Below are 12,983 nucleotides of genomic sequence, written 5' to 3'. Positions count from 1 at the left end.
AGTAGGTCCTATTGAGTAGGAAGGGTGTCAAAATAAATACGAAGGTCTTGGAGAAAGTCTTATCTAGACCATATGACCTCTATGTCATCTTTTTAAGTATATTTTAAATTTTATTTTTAAATAAATTTTTTTGGACCACTAGAAAAAAGGGAATCAATTTTATCGTTATCCAAAAAAACAAATCTCAGAAGTAAGGCCCTACACCATTGGAAATGGTTCATGAACAAAGCATTACTATTAATACATACATATAACCCCATAAAGAGGGATCTAAATAAAAATTACACATAGGTTTTTAGCACCTCTGTTGGAGATGCTCTTAAATCAGGATATACCACATTGACTTGAAATCAATTTGAATCTTCTTCCAAAGATCTTATTAATGGCAACACCTTGATTATCCTCGATTAATTTCACCATGTTCTGTCGGGAAAAAAAAGTAATCATGAAAAAGAGAAGATGAAGGAAAAAGGAAGTTACGAATGAAAAAGAATCCAAGAATGAAGAAGCGAAGAAATAATTTTAGAAAATATGGGTGTGAGAAAAATTTTAACCCAAAAAATGTGTGCACGCGTGAAATTTTCTATTGTTGAGTTTCACTGTGAAAAATATCTCGAAAATGAGTTTTACAATAGTTTTCACCAAAAACCAACGTCTACCTCCACGATACAAAACCATATAAAGGACCATTAGATGTATGATTTCGGTTTGATTTCCTTCGATTCTTGTGTAAATGGTATATCCTTTGTAAGAACGCCGGGCACGTTCCGCTGTCGCGTCATGCCCAAGTCGTTGACATTTAAAACCTGATCCAAACTTTGTTCTGAAGTCATTAGAACTCCACATTTCGTTATCAACCACACGTTCATCCAGTATTTCACTTCATTAGTTTGTTCTATTATAGAAGTCAAGGTTGTGGATGACCAGATATACGGATTCCATTTAGCAGATGTATATATATAATTACATCTATAATGCACATTATTTTATTAATACGTAGGATGTATATAATTAGCAGTAGCCCAATTATATGAATAATAACAATACTGCTACTACTTGGATAAGAAAAGAAGAAAGTCTAAAATGTCTTCAATGGCACCTAAAACCATTTTCTTTATCCTCATGATAATCTTCATATCAGCAGAACTTATATCAGCTCAAGATGAATGTCAAACTGAAGAATCGGGTGATTGCGTTAACAAATCTCGTGCACAACCACTTAAGATAATTGCTATAGTTTCCATATTAGTTACTAGCATGATTGGTGTGGGTGCACCACTTTTCGTAAAGTATATTCCTGCATTACATCCAGATCGTGATCTATTTGTAATCGTGAAAGCATTTGCAGCAGGGATTATTCTTGCAACCGGGTTTATGCACGTATTGCCCGATTCATTCAATATGTTGTCGTCGACTTGTTTGTCAGATAACCCATGGCATAAATTTCCATTTACTGGATTTGTAGCGATGCTTTCTGCTATTGTTACACTAATGGTGGACTCAATGGCTACTAGTTTCTATACTACTGCGAACAATAAGAAGATGATCCAACCGACGCCAGAAGGTGATCATGAACTGGGCAATACAGCCGAAGGAGGTGGTGGTTCGCATTTCCATTCTCACGGCCATCATCATGGTGGTGCACTCAGTAACACCAAAGGGGCACCCATTGGAGCTCAATTACTTCGATACCGGGTCGTTGCGATGGTAGCTGGTTATCCATCTCTTAACTCCCAAAAATGAAATGAATCTTAATTCTGGAAAATAATATCCATCCATCACAAAAATAAATAAAAATTAGCTTAATGTCGACATTTCAACAAACAAAAACACTATAACAATTGTTTGTTTTTTTTGTGTATCATCATATGTAGGTATTGGAACTGGGTATTGTTGTGCACTCGATTGTAATTGGCCTTGGAGTAGGAGCCTCAAACAATACATGCACCATAAAACCTCTTGTTGCTGCACTTTGTTTCCATCAAATGTTTGAAGGGATGGGGCTTGGTGGCTGCATTATGCAGGTAATGTCATCAACTTATTTTATGACATTTATCCTGTTTTAAAAGAAAGTATATATTGATATCAAGTTGAACAAGCTAAAATGTCATAAATCAAGTGCAACAAATGACAAATCCATAGAGAAGACAAAAATCCAGATGTACAAATATACTAGGAATTCTGGACTCTTTAACCCATAGAGGAGATCGATATCCAAATGTACAATTTGGAGTATGATCGGTTGACATGCTTAAATTGATACTATTTTCGCATTTGGTGCTATATTTTATTTTATTTTCTTGAAAATCAGGATCGTTGCAGTTGGTATCGAATGAAAATTAATTAGTAGAAGTAAAGAAAACGGAACATGCTTAGCTTGTTTGTAGAATGAAAATGAAAAAAGAACATTTAAATGAGTATATATTTATCCTTTATTCCATTTATAAAATAATGGAAATGGAAATGGAACATGCTTAGCTTGTTCTTTGGGAGTTGCAAATAAACAATTTTTTTTTTCTGTTCATATATTTATTTGTCATTTATTCCATTTCATTTAAATTAATTTTTCCGACAGTCACTTTCATTATCTTTATTTGACTTTTTACAAAATTAAATTAGTTGTACCAATTTTAATTATAATTATCAATTAGTCTAATGTAATTTAATAGTACTGGTAATGAAACAAGTACGTTGAATTTTATTTGATCATTGAATTTGGGTTATGGATAATCACTCGAGGTTTTTTCTAATTATGTGCAGGCAGAATACAAACCGTTAAAGAAATTTTTAATGGTGTTTTTCTTTTCGATCACGACGCCTGCTGGGATAGCAGTAGGGATGGGGTTATCAAAGACATACAAAGAGAACAGTCCTACGGCACTAATCACTGTCGGATTACTAAATGCATCATCAGCTGGTCTCTTAATTTACATGGCATTGGTTGATCTTCTTGCTGCTGATTTCATGGGTCCAAAACTGCAAGGAAGTATTAAGCTTCAGATCAAGTCGTATATCGCTGTTCTTTTGGGTGCTGGTGGTATGTCTGTCATGGCCAAATGGGCTTAAAAATTGAGACATACTCGAGCATGTATTATACCGGCCATGATTGTCAACTGTCGGTATATGTGTGACCATGCGTCCTTTCAGCATCACCAACCGCCGTTTGCAAGAAAATTCCAGTAGTAAATTTAAATATTGTATTAATAAAATAAATTAATAGTGATTGTGTTTCTGACTTGTAATTTAATGTTTATGTCTTGTAATTTAATTTAGGATTTGATCCAATTTTTTTATATCCTTTTTTTTGGTACAAAATGATTCGATTACTTGGATGTCTTTCAAATTAGAAACTAATTATACTTGTTTTTTTTTTCTTACACAAATTTGTTTTTTGATCGTTAAATAATTTAGTGCTGGCCGAGTTTATAACTCAGGTTATTGGTACCACCAACCGATATACAGTGATATCGTTTTTTTTCTTGGAAAGGAAAATTTATCAAAAGGAAAAGAGCCATAAGACAGGAAGCGGAGGTGTTTTCTCTATACAGTTATTCTCCATCCTTTTTTCATATCATGACATTTGGTCTCGCAGCCTTTAGCCACTTGCATTGAAAAAAAATAAATGACAATCAATACAGATTAGCCAGGAGAAAAATCTGTGACCAAAGAACAATCTTGTACTAATGTTGTGGTAGTTTACGATATTTTGAGATTGAGACTCAATATTAGTTACCATATCACGATTCACGAAGGTTTGAGGTTATCAAGTCTTCGAATTAGATGTTTAGGGTAATCCCAAAGAAATATTCTTTCTTTCTCCGTACCTGATATTTTCTTTCTGGGAGATAATGGTTTTACGTCCCATTTTTTTTTTTAGTTCTCTTAGTAAAATAAAAGTAAAAATGAAGGTTCGAGGTTGAGGCCCTCTCAGCTTCATAGATTATCATCCTATACCTAAATTACTTAGTTGTATCATCTTGCTCAAATGGGTTTTCCAATTATCATATGATCTAGTTATTGCCTGCTGGTCTGCTTCCGGTCTTCCAACCCACAAGCCTTTCGCAGTTGATATTAGTATCCATTTCCTGCAAACATAACCAGTACACATAATTAGAGGATATATCAGAGAATGATATATTTGACAAACTAGCCTTTCCAACACATGAAATTAATCAATACGTACTTGCTGAGTTTCCAATAATTTTAGTACTTGTATATATTTAGTGTTTCGGTCATCAGAGGGTGCACCATTGCATACTGAACTGCTGCTGCAAGCGCCATTCAAAGATATGATACTTGTACAGAATAGACTATATAGGTAGAACTGTAGAAGCTAGTGAGAAGAGGCTGGTGAAGGAAGATAGATCTTCTCTACTTCATATATATATATATATAGGGGTAGTAGAGATATGTAAGAGATATCGAAACTCATGCACGTATGTCTTACGTTTTTGCTGGTGGTTGGCATCTCACATCTGCAAACAAATCGTGCTACCTAACAAAATGAAACGTGACATTTCTACCGCTCTGTCCGCTCCGCTCCCCTCACTCATAATATATCAATGTTGCTAATAGGGATACCAGTTTGTTTGTGGGATGTCTCGAAATCCATGTAAGACAAAACTTTGTTTTGTTTTGGATTTGTGAACTCCCCTAAGTAAATTATTACTCTTACTAGCATTGATGCGATATATGTCTTACTTTCCAATCGATCTCTTTCTTTTGAATTTTACTGTACCTACTTTTTTTTGTTGTTGATATTTTCCCAAATCTGTACCAAGATCTTATTGTAGTCGAAATCATTGCAAAAAAGGCATATAAATTAAAAGAAATTGAGGACAGAGTTTCTGAAAGTAGAAATTCTCAAGAACTAATTATAATTAGCATGAACAAAAATTCGAACAAAAAATAACCTAGAACTGAAAACGCAAAATAGCTAGATTGTAATTTTATTTGGAAAATTGGGAATGGATAAATTGTTTGGGGATGTTTCTGCAAATAGTTTCACGTGGCAAATTTAGGGTCATTGTGATAGATTCCAGATTCCACCGGGATGATCACAGATTCACAAGTATAAGTGTTAATTAGAGTGGTAACTCTGCATAATTTCCAACTCACAAGGTAGACTTTGAGTTTGGGACACGCGAGACATTATTAAGGGAATGGATGGCCTCGATCTGCGCTCTCAACATCTAGATATGTACGTTATGTTATGCTCTGAAACGGGTCAGTCAAATCACTTCTATGCGCCATAGAAGTGATTTGACGTAAAGACATTATTTTTCCTTGAACACACTTTAAAAGCTTACTTCCCTATCAGCCAAACGGATTACAAAACGTATATTGCATCCAGAACTAAGTGGGAAGCTATACTTATTACAAATACAAGGAAAGGACTTAATATTTAGAAGAATACAAACCTCCACTCATAGATCTAAAAATCCTCATACTAGTTACTACTACGAGTATATAGTAGCAGATATTACTTGTTATCATAATCGCAGGTTACATAATTTTTGTATATCTATACCCTGAAAGATTTATTCATATAAACCAATACCGTTCACATATTTTGATGAATGTATATATATACTAGTGCCATTCTTAGTTCTTCTTGGTAATATATTTTTAAATTATATGTTTTCTTGTTTCATGATCCATTTCTGCGATATTATTTCACCTTCTTCTGCCTCCAGAGCCATTCTCCCTCTGGCAGTTGAAGTATACGGCTGCAACAGGCAGTCCGAGATTGTGAATTTCTGCAAAATCTCTAGTATTGAAATTTTGACGCCACCCTGGAGCATATACTGTGTCGCGACCAAGTTGTCGAAATAAAACGTAAACAAAACGGTGAATCCCCATGGTTGGTCAGGTGCTTCGTATGGCATCTTCTCTTGTCCTGTAAAATATGAATATACAAGAGAGCGAGATTGAAATGAGTCAGTTAAACACCGCATGCTCCATGAATAGTTAAATAGTGGAGGTAACATCTACCCGATTACAATTTGGGAATTAAAGACGTTCCACCAGCAACCCAAGGGATGGAAAAATGACTAGAGGGAGCAGAAAACCAAGATCACTGAATAATAACTGAGTCAGATAATTAGTCAGACTATTGTAATGATAACGAGCACTCATGGGAACTGAGGATGACGGAACCTCATGTTTACATTACTACTACAAACGTAATGGAATCCTTTTGTCATGTTTTCTCAGTTGGACATGGACTTACTTATCTCAGAGAAAAGTGAAAAGAACGAATAAAAAAGAAAGTTTAGTTAGATAAGAGGTTTGTGTTTTATGATGCACTGCCAGCCCAAACAAAATAGACACGTCTCAGAGAACATATCTTTTCAGTGGTAATTTGCACGCGGCATTGGATAACCGGTCCTCTCTTTATATTTTAACTGGAATGAGAAAACAAAAGCTTCCATCGTATAGATTGATAGTGAAGTAAAAACCAGAATCCCACATGAAAAGGGAGAATCTTCATTTTCCTTTTCGAATATATTAATGTTGCAAAATAATTTAGGACTCAAGGATATTTTTTCAGTTGTGCAAAAAAATACCATAAGCTGTTCCAGTTGTGCCTGGGATATCAGTGACCAACCTAAAATGAAAAGAAAATCGTGTGAGTCAACATCGTAGAATAAAGATAAAAAAACAGAATAAGTTCATTCCTTCCCTGATATGTTTCTTTTTTTTTCTTTTTAATCTTTCAGTATATAATTTGGAGAAATTTGAACTCAGATAGATATATCTAAGCTATACTTCCAAAAATTAAACAAAGTTATTTATCACTAAGCTGCATGAAACGTTATTTGATCACACACTCTTTCATTCAATTTACGTTACTTATCAAACTGATGCTACATGAAGTAAACTGCTTACACCTCCACTATTTGTCAAGTTTTCTTTAGGGCATGATAAAGTAGTACTACTGATGGAAAAGCTAATTTATTCGAAACTTTTGAGGCTTGGACGGATACATGCTGAGACTATGAGAGCAGATCCGTACCAGTGCAAATATTCTCTTAAACTTGGATCACTAGGGTTAGGTGCATCAGGGTCTACCATAACCTGCAATTACAGTATACACATATAAATAATATAGTTGATATTAATTTGATTAGAAATAACTCGTTAATCTAAACACTGACTTAACAAAAGCATAGAAAAAAGAAGAGCAACCAGTATACCAGTGTGTAAAAGGTTCTCATGTCATCACCGCCAATCTCAACTCTAGGATGTTCAGCAACTGCAGAAGGTTTAAGTTCACAACCATTGTTGACACTCCTAGAAGTATATGCAATTCTAATTGGTATTGATCTATCAAAGGGATCCAATACATCCCCTATTACCCTTCCTACTACCAATGGATCTATTGGTGTTCTTGGCATCGCTTTCTTATTGTCAAGCTAGCTAGCAAGATACAGAGAGAAAGAGATCGAAAGTCCTGAACGAAGCAGTATGGAACGAACACTGAGTAGCTAAGTCTATATATATAGGCAGTAAAAATTAGGAGGGTAGTATAAAATTCGCGAATGTCATCTTATGAAAAATGCTTAGTATCTATCTACTTTACCTTGATGATGAAAAAACCTTAGGTCCGTTAGAACTTAATAATAGCCCTATGTGGTGTGTATCTCCTTCCCTCTCTTACTCCGTGGTTTTGTTTGTAGTTGAAGCATATGTATAGCTAGTGGTCCTAAACTGGTAAGACCAACTGAGATCACAGCTTACATTATTCTGATTCAGCATTATATTTTCCTTTCTTATGATTGGTTTTGAGATAAAAAAATCCATGTACTAGAGAATCCATGTGGAACCATAGATGTATACATATCCATTTCTCTTCTCTTTTTGCGCACTTGGTGCGCACGATGTTAGGTAATTCGCCAACTAGTGTGTTTTGTTCTTTAATTTCTTCAGAAACGTTTTCTTCCTCAAATAATAATATGAGTTGCTCTCAAGAAAGCTATGGAACTCAACCTGACACATGTAATTTCAGAGAGTGACACTAGTGCGCTTGTTGAAAAGATTTCGCTACAGGGCTTCAATGGCCGTACTGATGATGCTCCGTGGAGAGATGTCAAAGTTTGTATTTCCAGTACTTTAGTCAATGTTAATAAAACCATTTCTGGCCTTATAGCTGCAGAAGCCTATGTGCACAACGAGCATCAATTTTTACTTTCGTACATTTTTTTCAACAAAAACTAAACATACTCTAAGGGAAAATAAGAACCAACACTTACATTGGTGTTCAGACCCTTAATCCATAAGTTCATAGTAAAAAATTCGATTCAGTTTTCAGATGAAAAATTATGACAGTGACATGCAGTGTACCTCCAAACTGCTTAGAAGGTAAATGGGTAGAAATAGCATCTGCAACGTAATGAACACCTTTCCCCTCCTCTCTATGTGGAATCCATTGCATCTTCTTCTATTGCATCTCATATTAAATCACCGGATTCTAGCATAATTGCATTGCACCCACATATTGCATCTCCGTTAACTCAGCCTAAATAAGCATTTTCTTTATCAGTCCCGGATTTCTTATCTTCTTCTTCATCTGAAGAGCTTCGAATCTTGGTTTCCAGTGATGACAATTTGCATTCATTCAACCAATATGGTTCCAATCTCAAAGAACAGAATCAGTCAATGGAAGATTACATACCAATTCCCTTGTATCTAGATTCCCCATCAATGCCTAAAATCGAAAATCATGTAACCCTAATAACTTCTGAACTATAGCTGCTTTATTCTTAATTTCCGATCTCTTGATTTTTTTGATACATTATTGATGTTTTAATACTGCAATATAATTACATGCTTGCCTTTATTTTGACTTAAGTAAATTTTTTTCTCTAATTTCATGCATAGCATATTAGGTAGATTACACAAATCTTAGAGTCACCTAGTGTAAAACTCCTGACTTTATAGAATTTAGTTCTCTTCCCTGTATGCCTTATGAAAATCATTGCTTGGAATGTTCAAGGGTGTGGTAACCCCTTTACGCAAAATCATTTAAACCAGTTGATTAATAATGATAAACCTGAAATCCTATTCTTGTCTGAAACAAAATCTAAACGACCACTACGGGAAAAATCATCATTGACGACTACAGATTAGAGTTGTAGTACCCCTACGACAACTCCATTTTATGCATTGTGGAAGGGGGGTATTGTAGAAAGTCCAAGATTTTCTACAATGCTTGACTAAGAGTTGTAAAGAGTGATGTGATTCATGGTTCGACAATATTTTGCCAAAGTTGTGATTCTCTTTCGATTTTTTTTGAAAGCCTAACACAACTCTTGCTTGTGTTGTAGGACTATCTTGGACAACAAAGGATGTGTATCGTACAAATATGTAACACAACACTTATTAAAATTGTAGGACTATCCTGGACAACGAAGGATGTGTATGGTACAAATATGTAACACAACACTTGTTAAAATTGCAGAACTATCTTGGACAACCTAGGATGTGTATCGTAGAAATGTGTAACAACTCTTATTAGTATTATGAATAAGATTTGCACTACACTTGTTAGAGTTGTAGAACTATCTTGGACAACACCTAATTTGTGTAGTTGAAATATGGAACACAACTCTTATCAGAAGTTGTGTGCATAAAACTTTTTCTAAAAAAAATTTATAGCTGAAACCGAATTGCCAAAAGTATTTCACATTCACATTAAGCTGCCAGTATAACACATTTACATTCATTCAAATGACCATTTATTTAAATTATAATAAAATGAAACCTGCATCCATAAATCCAAATGACCATTTATGTAAAAATCAATATTCATTGTACAATTCATCAGTTAGCACTTAACTTTAAAAAAAATATCCAAGTCTACAAGTCCTAGCTAATGGTTCTAATGTGTCTTGGATACAATTGTAAAGCAAACCAGCAAATCCTGAATCTCCACAACTTGTAGTCTGCTTTTTTCCCAGATTGGATAGATGCAGTTGGAGGTTACTTAGTAATTAACACCTGTGGAATTTCCAAGAGATTCAAACAAGTTAGTTTTCTCAAAAAGTACTCCAACAAAATCCCTTCAAGAAAATGAAAAAGATTGCAGCAGATAGTTAGCAAGTGACAGAAGTGCATGTCATACAATAAAAAAAATTATTCGAGTTCAGTTCCAACTTCCAAGGGAACTACCTAATTTCATTAAGGCTCTCCATTGCTTTCTTTGGGAACATCTGAATCTGTGACTGACAAAACACAAAGAGACAAAAGAACAAGAATTAGAAATGCACGAGCCAAACATAGGTGGCTTATACAAATGGAACACAAACCAAATGCAGTAAGCTAAATTTTAAGCCAACTACATAAATTTAGCAATATTCAAGGACAATCAGATGTATTTCGACATACGCAAAAAACAAACATACTGCAAACACTATGAATTTGATAGAAACGTTTAAAAACGGAAAGAAAGAATTTAAATGTACAGTACATCCATAAAAAGAAAATAATGGCACAAAGTAAAACTCATCCAAATTCAAAATCCATAAAATAAATGCAGCCTTTTACCTTGTGTTCAGATCCTCCATTCGCATTTAGATCAACTCCATTAAGTACAAAGGGGATAACATTTCTCACGGTATCAGCATCTATAACCTTCAAAGCACCAAGTACCTCAACAGCAACTGCAGTGAAAAAGCTAATAACAGCTGAAGAAGGCTGGTATTTCTTCGCTGGCATTGCCGCAAAAAAAGAAACCAACATTCACTAAAACACTCAAAAAAAGATCTACAATCTAAAACTGAACTGCATAAACCCATCTTAACATACAGTTCCAGCTCAACCCATCACTGAAATTCCCATACACACTATTACATCTCAGTCATCAACAACACCAGTCTCTGTCAATCCCAGCTTCCTGTTTCACCTTCCGGGACTTCGAATCCTAGTCCTCCTAATACCCCGATCACTAGACCTTCTATCATAACCATGACCACCATATGAACGCTCTTCATAACTTCGATGCCTGTGAGGATTGGAACTTATGCTTCTACTGTGGCTATGCCTTGAACGATACCTACCAAATAATTGCCGTCTCAATTCCCTGACATTCCGCAGATAAAATACATCAGTTGCAAAATAACTTTCCAAGCCAAGAAATCACAAAAGCATAAAAAGCTGTAAAATCTAGCTCTACAATCAATTAACCTGCTAACATCACATGCAATATAATAAAAACTGAGACTAACCTGCTAATCTTCTTCAAATGCATAAAGTTATAATATCCACCTCGATTACAAGTATTCTCTTCATACTGCCTACAAGTAGCTTCACGAAAATCCGTCACAAGAGAGAAATCAACAATAATGTAGGACGCCCTGAAAACATAAAACCAAATCAGTACACACAAACACAGGCATCCAATGTTTACACAAACCAAATAATGCTACCAAGATAGCGCGGAAAATGGTTACCTGCATAAAACCTTCCCGTCAAATTCTTAAGAGCATTAGCAACATGTTCTTCCTCTCTAAATTGAACATAAACATTCCCCACCATATGATCAGCCAAATTGTCACTGATATTAAGACTTTCAATCTCCGTACTTACTCAGCTCATCAAACAAATCTTCATAGAAATCCTTCAATTTCAAACAAAACCCACATTCAGAAACTCACAAATTCATCAAAAAAAAAATCCAAAAAATTAAATTTAAAAAATAATCTTACATCAAAATGTTGTTGAATATGACGAGGATTGAACAAAACCCCAAACCCAAATCCAGTCTGGGTTTTCAATGAATCTAATCAAAACATAAGAAAATGAAAAAACTCTCGTTTCGGTGAAGATAAAAATCAAAATAAAACTCTGGAATCATCAAACATGGGAAAGAATAACGATTAGATCAAAACAAGCATGAAACAATAATTGAGTGAAGAGATGGATCCGAAGGACTTACCATGGATGCGAGAAAGAGTTAATCAAAAAATCCAGTTAATCAGAAACCCATGATAATCATCGTGCCTCTGCTAATCTCAATTTATTCTCGGATTCAATAGAAAATCCTGAATCTGAACCAATTTGTTCTCTCTGTTCATCTCCAATAAATTTTTCAACAGATTCCAAAAATTGAAGGTCTCAACCTGCAAGAACAACTCCTACAGAATCCAACCCTTTAATTCAGATTTGATGCAGCATAGCCTTCACCTGATTTTTGTCAGAGACGAAGAAATTCTGATTTTTGAAACCCTAATTTTTCATCTATCTACTGAAACCCTGATTTCTTAATCTCTCTGTCTCTCTTTATGAATACTCATTAGAACTCTGCAGATCCATATGGAAGAAGTAAATATCAAGACCACGGATTAGATCTGCAGAAGAAAAAAAAGAGAGGGAGAGTCAGAGGCGCAGGCTGAGAAAGAAAAGAGACGGAGAGGAAGAAAGAGAAAAAATAGATAGGAATTAGATTTCTGAGTGTTGAGGGAGGGTTTGGTGATACAACCAAAAGAATCGACGGACCAGGTTTCGTTTGATCCACTCATACGGATTAAGAAAAGATCTTGACGGTTGAGATTGCATTTGGGATGCTCATACGGATTGAAAAACATGTGTACGAACTCATGTATTCGGTTTTATCATCAACCTTCGACACGAAAAAATTCCAAAAAAAATATTAATAAATTTAGGACATTTTATCGACATTTTGATATGAAAAAATCCAAAAAATGTATAAGAGTAAATAGGAAAAATGAAAATGAATTCGATAATTGGTGTGTTTCTTTGTGCTTTCTCTTTGTGCTTGTGTATTTTTTCATTGTGCTTCCGATTTGAATGTCTTCTGGTCACATAGGTCATGAAATAATTTTGACTAGACATAGATGTCATGAAGTAGCTTTAGTTCATACTTCGAGGCATGAACCTGGCTCCGAGATCGAAACCTGGCGGTAAGTGGACTACTATAAGTCAGAAACTTCGTAAGAACGAGGAGTCCAACCATATAGTTA

The 12,983-nt window shown here is 34.9% G+C and overlaps 1 protein-coding gene and 2 pseudogenes across 1 annotated transcript; 1 reads left to right on the top strand and 2 right to left on the bottom strand.

Moving 5' to 3' along the window:
* Window positions 1–1,075: 1,075 nt before the first annotated feature.
* Window positions 1,076–3,154, top strand: LOC113327027 (fe(2+) transport protein 1-like). The gene is made up of 3 exons (XM_026574665.1): window positions 1,076–1,707; window positions 1,875–2,024; window positions 2,761–3,154. Exons 1-3 carry the CDS (start codon window positions 1,084–1,086, stop codon window positions 3,064–3,066), a joined length of 1,080 nt encoding a protein of 359 aa, XP_026430450.1. The 5' UTR covers window positions 1,076–1,083; the 3' UTR covers window positions 3,067–3,154.
* A 2,162-nt stretch (window positions 3,155–5,316) lies between these two features.
* Window positions 5,317–7,527, bottom strand: LOC113327023 (annotated as a pseudogene).
* A 2,979-nt stretch (window positions 7,528–10,506) lies between these two features.
* Window positions 10,507–11,989, bottom strand: LOC113326485 (annotated as a pseudogene).
* Between the last annotated feature and the right edge of the window lie 994 nt (window positions 11,990–12,983).

The sequence above is a fragment of the Papaver somniferum genome, unplaced genomic scaffold (assembly GCF_003573695.1).
Source record: "Papaver somniferum cultivar HN1 unplaced genomic scaffold, ASM357369v1 unplaced-scaffold_10, whole genome shotgun sequence".
NCBI lineage: Eukaryota > Viridiplantae > Streptophyta > Magnoliopsida > Ranunculales > Papaveraceae > Papaver > Papaver somniferum.
This window is presented reverse-complemented; position numbering and strand designations above follow the sequence as displayed.

What these genes read in the sequence shown, in the direction of transcription:
- LOC113327027 (XM_026574665.1), top strand. Translation starts at nt 1,084, where the DNA reads ATGTCTTCAATGGCACCTAAAACCATTTTCTTTATCCTCATGATAATC. An exon ending in GATACCGGGTCGTTGCGATG is followed by an intron (nt 1,708 to 1,874) that starts GTAGCTGGTTAT and finishes CATCATATGTAG; the next exon opens with GTATTGGAACTGGGTATTGT. An exon ending in TTGGTGGCTGCATTATGCAG is followed by an intron (nt 2,025 to 2,760) that starts GTAATGTCATCA and finishes AATTATGTGCAG; the next exon opens with GCAGAATACAAACCGTTAAA.